General features: G+C 37.8%; 3 protein-coding genes across 3 annotated transcripts in view; 2 read left to right on the top strand and 1 right to left on the bottom strand.

Moving 5' to 3' along the window:
* Positions 1–17,932, top strand: part of LOC134817388 (uncharacterized) — a 99,124-nt gene that overhangs the window by 48,897 nt on the left and 32,295 nt on the right. The window lies entirely within an intron of this gene.
* LOC134817204 (mitochondrial ornithine transporter 1-like) lies at positions 4,648–14,080 on the bottom strand. Its single transcript, XM_063826343.1, has 9 exons — positions 14,012–14,080; positions 12,031–12,165; positions 11,734–11,887; positions 11,451–11,585; positions 11,183–11,255; positions 10,909–10,956; positions 6,559–6,685; positions 6,111–6,189; positions 4,648–5,462 (listed from the first exon to the last, which is right to left on the bottom strand). Exons 2-9 carry the CDS (start codon positions 12,086–12,088, stop codon positions 5,291–5,293), a joined length of 846 nt encoding a protein of 281 aa, XP_063682413.1. The 5' UTR covers positions 12,089–12,165; positions 14,012–14,080; the 3' UTR covers positions 4,648–5,290.
* Positions 7,032–10,965, top strand: LOC134817203 (transmembrane protease serine 9-like). Its single transcript, XM_063826342.1, has 10 exons — positions 7,032–7,175; positions 7,383–7,493; positions 7,765–7,932; positions 8,243–8,337; positions 8,629–8,806; positions 9,165–9,253; positions 9,391–9,525; positions 9,893–10,037; positions 10,201–10,272; positions 10,507–10,965. The coding sequence occupies exons 1-10, from the start codon at positions 7,040–7,042 to the stop codon at positions 10,695–10,697; spliced, it is 1,320 nt and encodes a 439-aa protein (XP_063682412.1). The 5' UTR covers positions 7,032–7,039; the 3' UTR covers positions 10,698–10,965.

The following is a 17,932-nucleotide window of genomic DNA, read 5'->3' on the forward strand; positions in this document are numbered from 1 at the left end:
GAAGCTTTCTGTGATCAACAGAATATCTGCAGCATACAAACCTATCTGAACATATGTCGGAAATACTTCAAGGTGCGTAAATGATTTAAATCTCAATAAAAGTAGGGATTTCGTGAATAGTAATATAGATTAGATGTCCATCTATTATGCTATTTGCAACAAAATGTCGATTATTTGATGAAAACAAACAAAGTAAGCAATTTTCTTTAGGGTGAATGAAGAGGACTTAGGGATGATCGAAAGGGGGATTAGAAAATTCCTGATAGAATGGAGATTGGCTGGGTACTCCATCACCCCAAAAATTCACTTTTTGGAAGACCACGCAGTTGACCAAATGAGGTTGTTCGGGTTCGCACTGGGCAAATTCAACGAGCAGGGAGGGGAATCCCTCCATGCTATGATGAACCGTCTCCGACCTCGATATGGTAAGAATGATTGGAGTTTTTCACTTTATTAAACCATCGGAGAAGATACATGATATTAAAATAATGAAGTCTGTATGTCAACTGTTACGGTGCTTCCTTCAGACACTTTTACTAATAATATGTTTTCAGCTAGTCTTGATTCGTTAACAGCTTACAAACTTGCTGTGAAAGAAGCAGCAACACAATGCATCCTGGAAATGAAGAAGTCAGAATAGCTGTGTGGTTTGTACAACTGACAAGTACACTGAGTGGTTCGTACAACTGACAACTAACAAGTACGCTGTGTGGTTCGTACAACTGACAACTAACAAGTACGCTGTGTGGTTCGTACAACTGACAAGTACGCTGTGTGGTTCGTACAACTGACAAGTACGCTGTGTGATTCGTACAACAACTTCAGTTATTTGTCTTCTTTTAACATAAGTATTTTTGATCCATTTTAATTTCTACAATAATGAATAATGAATTTTAAACTTTACATTACTTTATAATTTTATTCACATTATATCCCAGGTTAAACAAACACCCAATGTCCCAAGTGTTGGGCCATTTGATAGATTTTGTAATTACTCCTTCAACAAACAACAAAAATATACTTTTTAATTTTATCCACCACAATCAATTTTTCCTAAAACAATGTCTAACCCAGAAAACCTTACCGCCTGCTGGGCTTGCTAGAGGTTATAGATTTTCAACAGCACGTTGGGCGTCGCGCGTCACATCGAGTTTACCTTTCACACGCTGCATTTAGTTTAGTAGTCATGACAACGACATGACTTTGCAAAGTTTAAAAGCTGCAATCTTTAATTTAGCCAAAAATCAAACTTTTTGGTTTAATTCAGAATCTAAATTGTCCCCAATTGTCCTCCTGGGGAGGCTCCTTTAAATTTACGAGACGGACATTTTGTTGAAAACCGGAAGGTTCTATCTATTTTACTTTTGGAGATATACCCCAGCCGGTAGGGTTTCCTGGGCCGAACCTACGCGCGTATAAAAGAATTTGCGCTCTCATTTTAAAACGTTCACTTTGACAAACCATAACTCTCCACCAATCAAGTCAAATTTCAATTTTAAAATATCAAAAGAAAGTAGAGAATTTCGCCAACAAGAAAGGGGACTCCTGGATAGGTAGGTAAAAACGCGATCTTCGTCCTCAAAATCGACTTTTAAAACTTCATACATTTTCCGCCGAAATTATAAGTCTTATATCGCAAAACATCCCCCTACCTCCCTGCAACTCCCCCCCCCCCCCCCTTTCCACTTCCCCCCCCCCCTTCCTTCTGCTTTCTTTTGCAGCTGAACTATGAACTCTTAGCTCTCTCGCCGGCCGAACCTACGCGCGTATAAAAGAATTTGCGCTCTCATTTTAAAACGTTCACTTTGACAAACCATAACTCTCCACCAATCAAGTCAAATTTCAATTTTAAAATATCAAAAGAAAGTAGAGAATTTCGCCAACAAGAAAGGGGACTCCTGGATAGGTAGGTAAAAACGCGATCTTCGTCCTCAAAATCGACTTTTAAAACTTCATACATTTTCCGCCGAAATTATAAGTCTTATATCGCAAAACATCCCCCTACCTCCCTGCAACTCCCCCCCCCCCCCCCCTTTCCCCTTCCCCCCCCCCCCCCCCTTCCTTCTGCTTTCTTTTGCAGCTGAACTATGAACTCTTAGCTCTCTCGCCTACCCAGAAAACCTTACCGCCTGCTGGGCTTGCTAGAGGTTATAGATTTTCAACAGCACGTTGGGCGTCGCGCGTCACATCGAGTTTACCTTTCACACGCTGCATTTAGTTTAGTAGTCATGACAACGACATGACTTTGCAAAGTTTAAAAGCTGCAATCTTTAATTTAGCCAAAAATCAAACTTTTTGGTTTAATTCAGAATCTAAATTGTCCCCAATTGTCCTCCTGGGGAGGCTCCTTTAAATTTACGAGACGGACATTTTGTTGAAAACCGGAAGGTTCTATCTATTTTACTTTTGGAGATATACCCCAGCCGGTAGGGTTTCCTGGGCCGAACCTACGCGCGTATAAAAGAATTTGCGCTCTCATTTTAAAACGTTCACTTTGACAAACCATAACTCTCCACCAATCAAGTCAAATTTCAATTTTAAAATATCAAAAGAAAGTAGAGAATTTCGCCAACAAGAAAGGGGACTCCTGGATAGGTAGGTAAAAACGCGATCTTCGTCCTCAAAATCGACTTTTAAAACTTCATACATTTTCCGCCGAAATTATAAGTCTTATATCGCAAAACATCCCCCTACCTCCCTGCAACTCCCCCCCCCCCCCCCTTTCCACTTCCCCCCCCCCCCTTCCTTCTGCTTTCTTTTGCAGCTGAACTATGAACTCTTAGCTCTCTCGCCGGCCGAACCTACGCGCGTATAAAAGAATTTGCGCTCTCATTTTAAAACGTTCACTTTGACAAACCATAACTCTCCACCAATCAAGTCAAATTTCAATTTTAAAATATCAAAAGAAAGTAGAGAATTTCGCCAACAAGAAAGGGGACTCCTGGATAGGTAGGTAAAAACGCGATCTTCGTCCTCAAAATCGACTTTTAAAACTTCATACATTTTCCGCCGAAATTATAAGTCTTATATCGCAAAACATCCCCCTACCTCCCTGCAACTCCCCCCCCCCCCCCCCCCCTTTCCACTTCCCCCCCCCCCTTCCTTCTGCTTTCTTTTGCAGCTGAACTATGAACTCTTAGCTCTCTCGCCTACCCAGAAAACCTTACCGCCTGCTGGGCTTGCTAGAGGTTATAGATTTTCAACAGCACGTTGGGCGTCGCGCGTCACATCGAGTTTACCTTTCACACGCTGCATTTAGTTTAGTAGTCATGACAACGACATGACTTTGCAAAGTTTAAAAGCTGCAATCTTTAATTTAGCCAAAAATCAAACTTTTTGGTTTAATTCAGAATCTAAATTGTCCCCAATTGTCCTCCTGGGGAGGCTCCTTTAAATTTACGAGACGGACATTTTGTTGAAAACCGGAAGGTTCTATCTATTTTACTTTTGGAGATATACCCCAGCCGGTAGGGTTTCCTGGGAACAAATGGATCGGTGAGGGACCTGTAATCCTTAAATAACATTACCAATCGCTCATGATTTTTATTGCAGAATTATCGGACCTTGAAGACATATGACAGATACGGTTTAAAGAATGAAAACTTCAAGAAGTGTAATGTTTGTCTGCCGCGATAAACCTCTAATATTAAAAAGAAGTATTGTTTAGTTTGGAGTACGACAGAAACGCGCACGTACGAATGATATATGAGAACACTAGAAAATAATATCACCTCTCGGATTTGCGCCCGGATACGATAGGTTTTACATTTCCTATCGGGTCCGAGAGCAAATCCTATCGACTCTCGTATCGGAACTTACAAATCCTATCGCCGCTAGGATTAGCGCTCGGATCCGATAGGTTTTTAATTTCCTATCGGCTCCGAGAGCAAATCCTATCGCCTCTCGGAAATTGCACATCCTATCGCCGCTCGGCGATAGGAAATCATCGGAGGTATCCTGGGGGGACTGGATCGGCGTTTATAGGATTGACAAAATCCGAGATGTGTCGGACGCGCCATATATATATCCTATAGGGGAATCCTTGTAGCGCGATGCATTACTGGGTCGCGCCGCGCATCAAATAATTCTTCTCGGTAGATCGGCGAGATGCACCACTGTGCCTCACCGAGCTGCGAAGGATTGACATCGTGAATCAAGGGGAATCCTATCTAATTAGAATCGCAGAAATCGACGTTCTGAACAGCCGTGTAAACCCGCATGTGAATTTCGCGCGAAGAGTATCACAAATTCTGCATATGGCGACGCTCCTTCCATTCTCCAGAAGACGTTTCCCTGAATTTTGTAGTGGATTTTGTAGTGGATTTTGCGCGCCGAACGTACGTTACAATATTTATAATTGTAGAATCTACGACACTAGTAGTCAGAAGTCTCAATAAACTGCTCGTATTTATACTTTTATAGACACTGAGATATGAAAAGATGTCGAAACTCAGTTTTTATGATCATTTGGGTCACGTACTACCTATTTAACCACCAAAACATGTTCCACCTACCCCGGAACACAAATCCACTACACCTGTGAAATCCACTACAAATCCACTACACAAATCAAGGAAACGTGCTCTCTAGAAAATAATGTAGAAAATTTTACTCGGAAATTTAGGCATTGTTTTTTAACGAGTCATAACGCACGAAAGCACTTTTCTGTCAGAAGAAAGTAATAGTTTAAATATACGATTAACATAGAATCTTTAAAAACATACATAGCTTAGAGCAGCTTAAAATATACACACACTAAATTAAACATTGAAACACGAAATAAAGGGAGCTTTAATCAACTGCCACTAATTCACAATATCTGGCATTGAATAGAGACCAAACTATAAGATGTTCACTTGTAGTTTAACTAGAGATCTAAATAAATACAAACAGGTTGTGCACATAACAGTTATGACTGAAACTGACTATTAAAATTATAATTGAACAACAAGTTAACTACTTAACTGAATTACTGATAACTTTAATCTTGAATAACTGAAAATCTGGAAATTTTTATCAAACGACAAACAATCATTCAAAACCCTCAAAATTTTAAAATTTTCCGGTGAAATTGATTTAAACATAACGATTCTTCAAGCAATATTAAAAGAATTCTTCTTACACGATATACAATATATTATATACACATACAATATATAATAATAATTTTATACTCCTAGTTCAATAAACAATATTACAATAACAGTTCTGTAGTCCTATAACTCTATAAAAAATTATTTATTCATTAGAAAATACCATGCTTAAATTATTTAATATTAATCATTCGATATTAATCCCTAAGTCCTAACTTAGTGACGAGTTTCTGAGCGTTACTCATCATGATCATACTAACGCCATTAGCAAGGAAACTCCTAATTGTCCCGGGTCCAATACCTCTGTAGAGACCTGTCACTCCCTTCTCTCTGAAAGTCATTGCTAGTCGGGTCTTCAACGGCTGATCTCTGAAATTAGTGGAAATTAGCTGGTTATATCGTTATATCCATTATTTGATTGTATATATTATATCCGTATAATCTAATTTATTTAATTGTATTACTCATAGCACGACATTTTCGTGGCTCAGACTGAAATGTTCAACAAATAGTTAATAGATATCCTGGAGGTGGTACGAGAAATTTCTTGTTTTCTTAAATTTCCTGTTTTCTTGAATTTCTTGTTTTCTTGAATTTCTTGTTTTTTCGAGTGTTGATTATTAGACTTAACTAAATTGAGCCACCGTTAATTATACGCCACCTCACACTGAACATTCAACAATCTTGTTCCTAGAAAACAGACGGATCTCACACGACTAACTAAGTTAGGACTAAAATAAACCGGTTTCAAAGCCCTTAAGGGTGGCCCTCGGGTCTTTAAAACGAGTACGTGATTTTCAATAATATTATATATCCACTTTAACACAAACATTTCACAAATGCCACGTCAGCATAGTGAGAAGTATTAAAACATTCTTACATTCCTAAATCTATGCAGCTAATATATTTAATGGTGGTTAGGAGCGATTACTTATTTTAGACGATCAATTATTGTTCATATCTCATAATTAATCTGAGTCATATCAAACACTCCAAATTGAGAAACTGTATACGTACTTCCCGAAGTTTCCTTGAACTTGACTCTTCATGTTTTCAATCGGCCAAATGATCCACCAAGATAACGTAGCTGCAGTTCCTGAAATAATGATTATAACTTGTTAAATACTGGGTTAAACCATATAAACTAAAGCGTCATTGTACACGACTTTCACTATATGTTGGTGTGTTTGAAAAGGCGAAATTGCACGATTACCTAAGTAAATATTTTGATCCCAGTTCAATTTGTAACGGAGTTTTTTATTAACAGGAAACGATGTAACAGAGTCAATATATTTTAATGTTGCCATGGGGTGGCAAGTCCCATACACCGTAGTCTGACAGTTTCACTGCGTCCTAATATAATCTGTGTGCACTTTAGTTGACTATGATATAATGTGACAGAATTTGTTTGTTAACTGTGTGAGCCCATCATCTGATAAATTATTTAATTAACAATGATACTGACCAGAAAGTAAGAACGGTCCAAGAATGGGAGAAGAGAAGAGATGAGGGAGGTTCCGTCTGAAGGAGTCAATGAAGATGAAGTACATCCCCATCAGACCTAGAGTTCTTATCCACGTCACTGAAAACCCCTGGGAATAATAGAATGTAACATATTTATAACAATTATCATGATACTGATTGAATTTAGAGAAACACAGCAGTTATCTTTGGAGGAATATTAATTATTGAATTAAGGTGTGGTAGATGAATTGAATGAATTTGTCGATAATTTAATGAATTTTGTCGACAAAACTCTACACTAAGTGGCATTACTACAATTTCTACCATCTTAAATTTGGTGAGCAAAGCTATAACAGCTGATACCTGAGGGTTGTGCTGCACCCATTTACCCAACTACTGTAAACAAACTGTTCAGTAACTCAGGTATTAGTGTCAAACTAGTCAAAACAGCACCACGAACACCCACAACAGAACTTTTCACCATGTTTTGGTTGTTGTTATCAGTTCTCAGTTCCGTTACAGAAGGGGACGTGCATTATGTCCCTAAACTTATGATTGCAGATGGCCAGAACCCCATGGATGGCAGTGTTGTACGGATTATCATAATGAAAATGGAGGGTGCGAGTAATTTTATAATTTTCATTTTCCGTTCTCACTTCTTATTCTGAGGAGGCCGAAAAGTTTGTTGAGTATTACTTGACAGTCATAATGGCATAAGTTAACATTCAAATTTCACAAATTTTAATGTGACGATAGTATTATTTCACGTCACGTCACTTCAACTTTTACGTCACGTCACTATTATAGCCGTGACTTTTTTTTCAGAGTGCGGAGAGCCCGAAGACACTGTTTTCTGCAGCAACAGAGAATTGAGTGACGTGAGAACTACTGCTGCTGTTATTTGTAGATCTATCATGGACGCTTACTACACTACAGGTAATATCAGAGAGAAAACATGCATACGAAATTCACTGTTTGAGTGTTTTTGTTAAATAATCATGCATGTAATATCCGGATAGGAACATTATTTATGAGTCGTATTGTTATGAATTGTGTAATATGCTAACTGCTAAGCATGAGAGGGACAATGACAGTGCCACATTGCCACAGTGCCACATTGATAGTGCCACTCAAATGTACATTTTGTGGTGAAATAACCAATTCTGTTATTAGACTTTCAACAATTAAAAGCACACAATCTTGCCAGGAGATGCGGTGAGAAAAGACATGACATCGGAAGGAGAAGAGATAGTGGAGACTATAGGATACGACTTTAAATGCGAGGGTAAAGAGAACAACCTGGACCAGTGCGAGGGGGAGAGGGTGGTGTGCCATGACAGAGTTGTAGTGAAGTGCTCAGATCCTGGTCTTAGTGGTTAGTAGATAGTTTGGAGCTGTGAGTTCTTTGTAGAGACTATGTTGTGTTACATGTACATGTTGTGTTACATGTACAATGTACAGTATACATGTGATGTACACAGTATACACTGTGTACATACACAAGGAAGGAACACGTTCCATTCTACATGTTTCTATTCTATGTTTCGAGATATTTATACAATTTCTGCAGATTAACCAGAAGCGCAAAATGTATTTTACAACATGTATTTGAGTATATAATGTGTATACTTGAGTACTAAACACATAGGCTTAACCCTCTTTAAATCACGTGACAATAACAACAGGTATTTGTAAGTCATCCTGTGGGTGCATGGCTCCCTCTCTACTCTCTAAAGTTATTGGAGGACAAGATGCATCGCCCGGAGAGTTTCCTTGGCAAGTGAGTCTAACAATGAATCACAAGCTTTGCTATAATATAAGTCATAACGTGCGTTTCAAAAACTTTGCTATAATTAATATTAATTATAGCAACAATCTGTAAAATTCTTATCCGATCTGCGGCATTACTGTGATAGTATCCCAGCAGTACCGAAGTAGAACTGTAGCAAAATCTCCAATCTCTTACTTTGTATTTCACGAGAAACAAGACGCTTCCTAGACTATTACTGTATTATAGACTAGTTCTATTAATGTTACAACGCGGTGTGTGCAGCTAAATGCAATTTTGCAGGTCACATTAACGACGAAGTCGAAAAGTAAATTTTTCAATTGCGGAGGAACGATTATTGACTCAGAGCATATCTTAACAGCAGCCCACTGTTTACATTATCCAAGTTGGCCGAATGTGCCTTGTAAAGCACAAAAGAGTAGTCCGGATGATAAATGGAAACAGTGCTATTGGCTAACAGGTGATTTGTGTAATTTATATGTGCAAATAGCTGAAAATATGTGTAATTTATGTGCTGAAAATATGTCATTTATGTGTAAATTTAAATTAAATTAACATTTAAGGGATTTATATTTACATTTTCATGTTATTTCGGCTACGTCATGTTTAACTGATATGGCTCAAGAACAACGGTATCTAGTACATTTATCGAGAGATTAATATAATCGTTATGTTAAGATTGAAATGTTTGTATTTTTCACTCAATGTCAATAGTCAACCGAACTTGTCGCAAAAAACTAATAGTTTTTTTGTTGCGGAACAACCTTTTTGTGATACACTTGTATCGAAACTGTGAAAATACCGAAGTCCCTCTTCAGAAATAGAGGTTTATTATGGCTCACACGAGTTTTACACAAGAATTGACGATCCTCAAACAGCTTCTGTAGAATATATCTACATCCACAAGGTAGGAACTACTTCTCCAACCACTCAAAGTTATAACAAATCAAAGGAACAATTTTGATAATTACATTATATGGTAGGCTAACTAATTAATATTGCCCATAATACAATACTGTTATTTACTGATAGAAAACTATGCAGGACTATGTTAGAGGAAACACAGCATTGCGCCATGACATTGCTATCTTAAAACTGGATACACCGCTGGTTCTTAATCCTTACGTACATCCTGCCTGCCTACCACGGGCAGACTTCCAACTTCCACCAAACCGAAATGTAAAGTATTTCTTAACTTGTTCACACTGCTTATCTTAACTTTACAAAAAAGTATTTACATTATTTTTGTTTTTGCTGTATTATTACTTATATATTTATCAACCTAGCATATAATTAAAAGCTTGATACAGTTGTTAAACAACCAATTTGCATACTTAGCTTATTCACACTTGTGTACTACTATATGGTTCACAATGAGATTGTTAACACAGATTTATATTGAATTAAAGAGTTGCATGACGATACAGCTATAGATATTTTAGATCTAGCAGGGTTCAGAAACACGCTACAAACCAGTTTGTTAGATATCTAGTAATATTTCAGTCAGTACAGGAAGTAAAATGTGTAATGTAGGTATCTACACCAGGTGACGGTGAGCGGGTTTGGAGACACAACAAAAAGCGGTGGGGTTATCCCGAGTGTTTTACAGAAAGCGAGTTTGAATTGGCTGCCTATAGAACTGTGTGGACCTATTATGTTTGGGTTCCTCTTTAACGAACATTTGTGCGCAGGTATCTGGTATAATAGTAAAACGAAATTAGGAAAGTAAGTTTGTAGCATTAACAGTCAATTACATTAAAAAACTCCCAAATTGTGTGAAACTCTTCAAAGACCAAGATCAATGTTTTTGTTCAAGTTGAAAGACAGTAATACCAACAGTGGCCCTATGTTCAGGAGATACAACGGGTAGTGTTGACGCGTGTAGGGGTGATAGCGGGGGACCACTTGTATACAAGGACGATCAAGGTAAACTCTAAACCAGCAGTTTACTCTGAATTACTGAATACTGAATTACTGAATACTTAGTGCGTGTAATTTTTAAAAGATAATGACAGACTCTGTACTCTATGGTCTAATTATGTCCCAATAGCGTAAAAATGCCAAACAATGTGACATAACACTACTTGAGATACTAACACATTTCTTTAAGTAAATTATTAAAATCTCTAAATAACTGCAGTAAAAACAGCTATTCCTCAGGTATTTCGACGGTGATGGGAATTGTTAGTTTTAGCTACGGGTGTGCTCAGCTAAACCTGTATGGTGTGTATACTAACGTACAGTTAGAAAGAGATTTTATTGACAGTGTTCGGACACAAACACTGGATCCAAACACTATCACACTGTTTTGTAAAACGAAGAACGGCAAATGTAAGAGTGTAAAGACATAGACTGTCTAGAGCGTTCATCTTGATTACTAGATTTAGTAGTGGACTATGAGAATACGTTTTATTGGCTTTACCATTCACATTTGAAGTGGAGTAAAATTGTTGAGGAATGAGTAATAACTTCACTCCTGTTCTCTGTTAACAATTAACATTAACCACTGCAACCATTACTCTAACGTTCAGGGGCCTATGAGCATTTAAAAAATAATCTTACCTTGTATACACCACTCAGTTTATAGGTCTGTCCTGTTTGTCGTCTTATCTGAAACAACATTCATACATTTCACTAATAGTTTATGAAAGATCCGAATTTAATAGCTGCAATTCATCGGACATAAGCTATTAGCACATTTTGCAGCTTATTCAAAGTAACAATAGAATTTAATTACGAAAGAATGATTTAATTTCACACTAAAATTTGATCACTGCGCTGGAGACCAAAAGATAGATGAACTATAAACTTATAAACCGGAAATATATTAACAAACCTTGGCAAGCTCGAGAGGAGATTCGATTATTGCTCTGGCGGTGGAACCACAAGCTCCTGCTAGTATAACCCTCCTGGATATATGGTGATTAAATTATACAATGTTGTACTATTTTATACAATGTTGTATAACGTAGGATAAGATTACCGTCCACTTACTTACCTATCATTAATAATAACATCATACCATGTTGCATTATAGAACTGATATAAGTTGATGTGTCACATTATTCGTAATTGTAGAAATATTACCATCAAAAATATCTTACACTTGGAGACCGAAAGTTCCGGGTATTTCCTTCTTTAAAGTTGGGTATTTGTCACAGAAGGTATACACAGCCTCAAACGCAGAAAATTGAACAGACCTGTAGATTCCTGAACCCATCATAGGTGGAACACATCCCCTGAAATGATTAATATTTAAACTTTCTCTAGAGTTACTTTAAATAACGTTACTTTTAAATATATGACTAAGAGAAGAACAATAACTACTTTTCTTGGAACTTCTTGAATGTAACATCAAATAAGTCAAACAATAAAACGGTATCTTACCTGTAAAGTCCCAATATTCCTTGTGTTCTTAGTGTTTTCAAACAAGTCCGAAACATATTGGTATTCTCAAAGCCTTTTTGAGCTTGCATCTTCGTCTTGATGGTATCCAGAGGGTGTCCAACCATGACACTTGTAGTTCCATATAGAACACCAACTAAGAGAGGTTTTGTTGGATATTAATTAGTGCACAATGCTAAAGGGATACATATCCAAGCTTCAAATTCCAAAAATAATCTTAATCCCAACTGAGCGATATATAGATATTATTTCCCAGGGCTAATGCAATTGAAAACTCACCACTCAATGCTATAGCACCTTCCTTCAGCCAACCTGCCCGAGCTTCATTGTGAGTCATGATATCGGCCTCTTTGTTATCACACGCAGAAACAGATTCAGTCTAAATCTGGTCGGTCAAGTCATCCACCAATTCACCTAGAAAGGAATTATATCATAAGTTCAATTATGAACAATGAACAGTGACAACTACACAAAGGAAAACTATCGGAATGTTAGCTTTAAGAACTACAATAGTATAAGCTGGGAGACTTGTAACCCATGTAGCCAAGTCCCCATAAGAGTGGCAAAAAGAGATTTTGGAAAATGTTTGAAGAGGAGCTTTTCTGCTGTCCCCTTTTTGCGGTTTTGATTCAAATTTTGACCAGTGACCAATCAGTGAGGTCGATGAGAGTCAAGTTGCCATCAAGGTACTGGAAGCAGTATATCCGGAGAGAACTTTGATGCAATGAACATTTTGAATATGTCCTACCGGTAGTACATATTCGAATTTCAGTTCTCCATAACCCAAATTTCACTGTTTTGACTATCTTACAGGGTCACTCAGGATGGCACAAGACACGATTGAAGTATTCAAAGTTCCATTCCCAAATAAAGCTTTGATAAACCGAAAATCATCAAAATATAAAAAGAGATTTTAGGAGATTTTGAAGAGGAGCTTTTCTGCCGTCCCCTTGACCAAAATTTCACAGTTTTGACTGAAATTTTGACCAGTGACCAATCAGTGAGGTCTGTGAGAGTGACACAGTTCGCCATCAAGGTACTGGAAGCAGTATATCCGGAGAAAACTTGGATGCAACGCAGTGGCGTAACGAAGGGCCCCGCCGACCCCGCTGTGCGGGGGGGGGGGGGGGGGAGGGGTGGGCGCCAAATCGTCATTTGAATGTGGGACAATTTCGAAAAACTTACCTACGGTACTAGCAAAACTGTGCGTTTTTCTCTAGAAACACACTTTTTTAGAGATTTTACCGGTGTACCCTCTAAAATTATCTAATTTGTTCAATTTTAGGGAGGAGCGCCAAAAGGGGAGGGGGCACCAACAGGGGGGGGGCTTTTTCAGCGGGGGCCCCAACAGGCAACGTTACACCACTGATATAACAAACATTTTGAATATGTCCTACCAGTAGGACCTATTCGAATTTCAGCTCTTCACGACCCAAATTTCAATGTTTTGACTGAATTTTTCTTGAATGACCATCTTACAGGGTCACTCAGGATGGCACAAGACACGATTGAGGTACTCAAAGTTCTATTCTCAAAGAAAGTTTTGATAAACCGAAAATCATCAGAATATAAAAAGAGATTTTGGAAGATTTTTGAAGAGGAGCTTTTCTGCTGTCCCCTTGACCAAAATTTCGCGGTTTTGACTGAAATTTTGACCAGTGACGAATCAGTGAGGTCGGTGAGAGTGACACAAGTCGCCATCAAGGTACTAGAAGCAGTATATCTGCAGTGAACTTTGATGCAATGAACATTTAGAATACGTCCTACTTGTAGGACATATTCTAATTTCAACTCTCCGTGACCCAAATTTCACTGTTTTTACTGAATTTTTCTTGAATGAACATCTTACATATGACATAGTCACTCAGAATGGCACAAGACACGATTGAGGTACTCAAATTTTAATTTATAAAGAAAGCTTTGATTTGAAGGACTTCGACGCAAGCGCCGCGCAAACTAGCATTCTTGCTTCGCATCGAAGCAAGAATCCTGTTCGCAACGATCCTGACTAGATCGTTGCTTTACAGAGCAACAATCTGGAAGGGTTGACATCGTCAATCAAGCTTTGATAAACCGAAAACCATCTAAATATAAAAAGAGATTTAGGAAATTTTTTGAAGAGGAGTTCTAGTTAACGGGTGATACTCGTAAAATATTTGTTCCAACTAGGCGCGCGTCCTGGTAGGTTATAAACCTACAAGAAAACTTTGATACAACGAAAATTTTGAATAGGTCCTATACACTACCCAGCAGACCTTACCGGCTAGCGATATTACTACAGGGTGATCGCCTTTTCACAGCTTGTTGAAATCTGCGCGCGCTCGCTAGTTCATTGCATTTGCACGCTTCAAATATTCCAAGAATGCAATTGTACCGCGTACCACGTGATACGATTCAGCCAATCAGAGAACAACAATCTGCAAAGTTAAAGCTGCGCAGTATTATAAAATATGACTAAAATATGACTTTTCGCAATAATTCAAAATCTACAGCGTTTTGAATTTTCCTCCTGGGGAACATTTTGTTGAAAACCAGACGTTTCTATCTCTTTTACTTCCAAAGTTAGGCCCCTAACGGTAAGGTTTCCTGGGTATATAATGATAGGACATATTCGAATTTTAGCCCTCCTCACAGGAGGAGCAAAGTGCAAAGAAACTGCTACAAACTGCTACAAACTGCTACTAACTGCTACAAACTGGCACTAACTGCCACTAACTGCCACTAACTGCTACAAACTGGCACTAACTTGCAGCAGTTTGTAGCAGTTTCGAGCGTGCTAAATCACTCTACAGTCGATCTTCGAGATTGTTCTAAAAGGGCCCCCGACAGTTGAGACCAACTTCAATCGATGTATTTTCGGACGCTGATTCCGAATCACCCCCCATGACATAGGGTTAAAATACTCCCCTAGCGAGATATTGGCGAAAAACTGTCTCGATCACGTGATATGACCATATAAGGAAGTTAGTCTAATTTCTCGATAGGGTTAGGGTTTCAGCATATACTTTTGTTAGAAATTGTGTTAGGGTTAGGGTTGGGATCAGATTAGAGGGCTATTATTTCGAATAGTCATTCAGGGCCACCAAGAGAACGTGTTTAAAAAGTCACGTGACAGTCGAGTGTAGAGTGATTAATCATCATCCTAGCAGTTTGTAGCAGTCAGTGCCAGTTTGTAGCAGTTAGTGCCAGTTAGTAGCAGTTTGTAGCAGTTTGTGGCAGTTTCTCTGCACTTTGCTCCTCCTGCGAGCGTGCTAAATTAAATCACTCTACAGTCAATCTTCGAGATTGTTCTAAAAGGGCCCCCAACAGTTGAAACCTGCTTCAATCGATGTATTTTCGGACGCTGATTCCGAATCACTCCTCATGACATAGGGTTAAAATGCTCCCTTGACGAGATATTGGCGAAAAACTGTCTCGATCACGTGATATGAACGTATAAGGAAGTAAGTCTAATTTCTCGTTAGGGTTAGGGTTTCAGCATATGCTTTTGTTAAGGATTGGGTTAGGGTTAGTATATAGGGTTGGGATCAGATGAGAATTGAGAGGGTTAGGGTTTCGAATAGTCGTTCAGGACCAGCTAGAGAACGGGTTGAAAAAGTTACGTGACAGTCAAGTGTAGAGTGATTTCACATTTTTTTATTAAATACTTTTCAAATTTTACAGAGTACAGCAATAGATGAATATAAAATAGAATCGTTCAAAATATCGCCCCCATCTGTAAAATATGATGGGCACCCAAACACGGTAAACACATAGTGAACTATGTCCGCAGTAACTTGGACCCATTACATCGAATTAATCTAAATCCAAAAATTTATGAAAAACTATTTAAGAACAAACAAATCCATGGTGAATAACTGTGGATATAGAGTCAAAATTGGTATTTCAATACGTCAAATTCCAGATACATTAGATACAGGTCTGAAATGGTCATTAATGTGTGAGAAGGTGTGCGGGTGAAGTGTGATATGATGTTGAAAGTATAGGAAGGTAGATAAAAAAAAAATTAATAAAACAAAAATAATAATAATATGGGGAGCAAAGAGACTAGGCTAGACTGTTGTTTCACTATCCAATAAACATTTCCATAGATGCTTAATAAAACAAAAGTTTTTTAATAAAACAAAAGTTAAATTTATTACCAATTATTCAATCAATACATATCATAAATTCTAATATTGGAAACACAATGCAAAATGGATGTCTTAAACTATAATTTCATTGTGACTAATAATCTATTGACTTTCAAAGTTGAATTTTAGTTAAGTATGAAATGCCACCACATCATAGTTAGGGTAAAATGTTATTTTTAAAATTTTAAAATTGAGAAGATTGCTCTATGGCTTAAAATGTAAAATTCTAGCAAAAGATATCTTATTTTTAAATAGTTGGTTACAGTTTATGACAGTACTGGCATGACTAGTTTTATTGTGGCTGGTAAAAGGACCCAGTTGCCTGTAAGGGCTTTACCGAACCCCAGGGGACCACAATGTGATAAGATCAGGCCAGATGTTTCTATGTAGAGCAATTTATTTATTTTGGAGCTATGATTACGTGGTATAGCTGGTGGTCATGTTTAAAGGTCAGTTTATCCTTGTGTGCTAATTATCCATCCAGATGCTTAGTGATGTGGGTAAATCATGCCCTTCTACGATATATAATGTTTGACCATAAATTTGTTTTTACCACATAAACTGTGGCACTAATGTCAATTAACAATATTTACATTCATTGATATTTAAAGCGTGTTTTTTCCCCAGCACTACTACACAACAAAAACCTGTCGGCCCACCGAGGAAACACGGTCGCAGAACAAAGAGCCCAATTGTGCTCTTCTATTCTGTGATCGTGTGTATCTACTATAAACTAGCTAAATATACTAAGAAAATTTAATGGAATCATTACAGTCGTTTGATAAGTTCACGTGTCAAAGTAATGTTCATGGTGATCATATTTTTTGATCCCCGGTGGGCAAACACTCGTCCGAAAGGTCAAGGCAAACCTGTCGATGTTTCACCATACGAAGTAAGGCGATTTGAACATATACTCAGCTTACAACTCAACCCATGGGACGAGACGTCGTGAGCCTCAAAATTCTTCAAAATATACAGCACATACCTAGTTAGCAAACACTAAACACAACATACATACGATACCAAATAATGTATAATGCCATTACTAATTCGAAAGAAAATATATCTGCTATCTAATTTAAAAAATTGAAGAATAAACCTGAAGAAAGGGGAAGGAGAGGGGTTTGGGAGAGGCAGAGTAGGAAAACAACAGGATCCTGTGCCGCAGGATTTTAAAATTTGTTGTATGATGATTCGTTTTGTTTCGTCTCTTAGATTAATATATAGGTCTGATACCCTTGTCATGGTTCTTTGCAATAACACCGTGGTTTACTCATATGATTAAGTTTAGTTAATTAACCTATTTCAATGATAATTCATTTGCATCAAAGTTGTAACTGCACCATAGTTGTCTGTCATATTTAGATTGTAGTTCTAACAAAGCTTTCTTAAGATTATTCTTGAATATACTGATAGGAGTGGAGAAGTCTATTTCACTCGTTGACTTACGGCAGTGATTCCAAATACTGGTTGATTGGTAGATGAATAGTGAGGACGGAGTGGGTGGGATGAAGTAGTTGTCTCGTCTTGGTGACCTGTTGAATAAAGAGAACATTGAGACTGGTGATTGGAACTTATTAATTTTAAACATTTCCAGTAAACAGTGCAACTTATGAAGATTGTGGACAGTCAGGAAGTTATACTCGTTACAGATTGGTTTACTGTGTTCTAGTTCAAAGAAATCTTTGCCTAACATCTGCTTGATAACTTTACCGGTCTTATCCCTAGTGATAGGCCTTACTCTGGCACATGTTTTGAACTTATTGAAGTACGCATCATTATCACCAAAGAGAATTCTTATGCATTTCTTTTGTGTTTTAAATATGGCTTCTAGTTTATTATTTGATACACCTCCCCAAACAGATATTCCATAACATAGGTGTGATTCAAAAAGGGTGTGGTACAGGTCCTTATAGAGTGTTTTAGGTACACAGCGTCTGATTCCACATAGTCTACCAATCTCACATTTCAATTTACGATTTAACGCTCTCAAGTGAGCATCCCAGTTCAGTTTTTGGTCAATAATGACTCCAAGAAACTTAGTTTCC

Source organism: Bolinopsis microptera, chromosome 6 (assembly GCF_026151205.1).
Source record: "Bolinopsis microptera isolate Bmic1 chromosome 6, MBARI_Bmic_1.0, whole genome shotgun sequence".
NCBI classification, from domain to species: Eukaryota; Metazoa; Ctenophora; class Tentaculata; order Lobata; family Bolinopsidae; genus Bolinopsis; species Bolinopsis microptera.

Excerpts from the sequence above, each read along its gene's own strand:
- LOC134817203 (XM_063826342.1), top strand. The coding sequence starts at position 7,040 with ATGTTTTGGTTGTTGTTATCAGTTCTCAGTTCCGTTACAGAAGGGGAC. Across the intron at positions 9,254-9,390 it reads AATATATCTACATCCACAAG|GACTATGTTAGAGGAAACAC; the intron begins GTAGGAACTACT and ends AAAACTATGCAG. Across the intron at positions 10,038-10,200 it reads TAACGAACATTTGTGCGCAG|GAGATACAACGGGTAGTGTT; the intron begins GTATCTGGTATA and ends CCCTATGTTCAG.
- LOC134817204 (XM_063826343.1), bottom strand. The coding sequence starts at position 12,088 with ATGACTCACAATGAAGCTCGGGCAGGTTGGCTGAAGGAAGGTGCTATA. Across the intron at positions 6,190-6,558 it reads TGGACCGTTCTTACTTTCTG|GAACTGCAGCTACGTTATCT; the intron begins GTCAGTATCATT and ends TCATTATTTCAG. Across the intron at positions 5,463-6,110 it reads GTTCAAGGAAACTTCGGGAA|AGATCAGCCGTTGAAGACCC; the intron begins GTACGTATACAG and ends CACTAATTTCAG.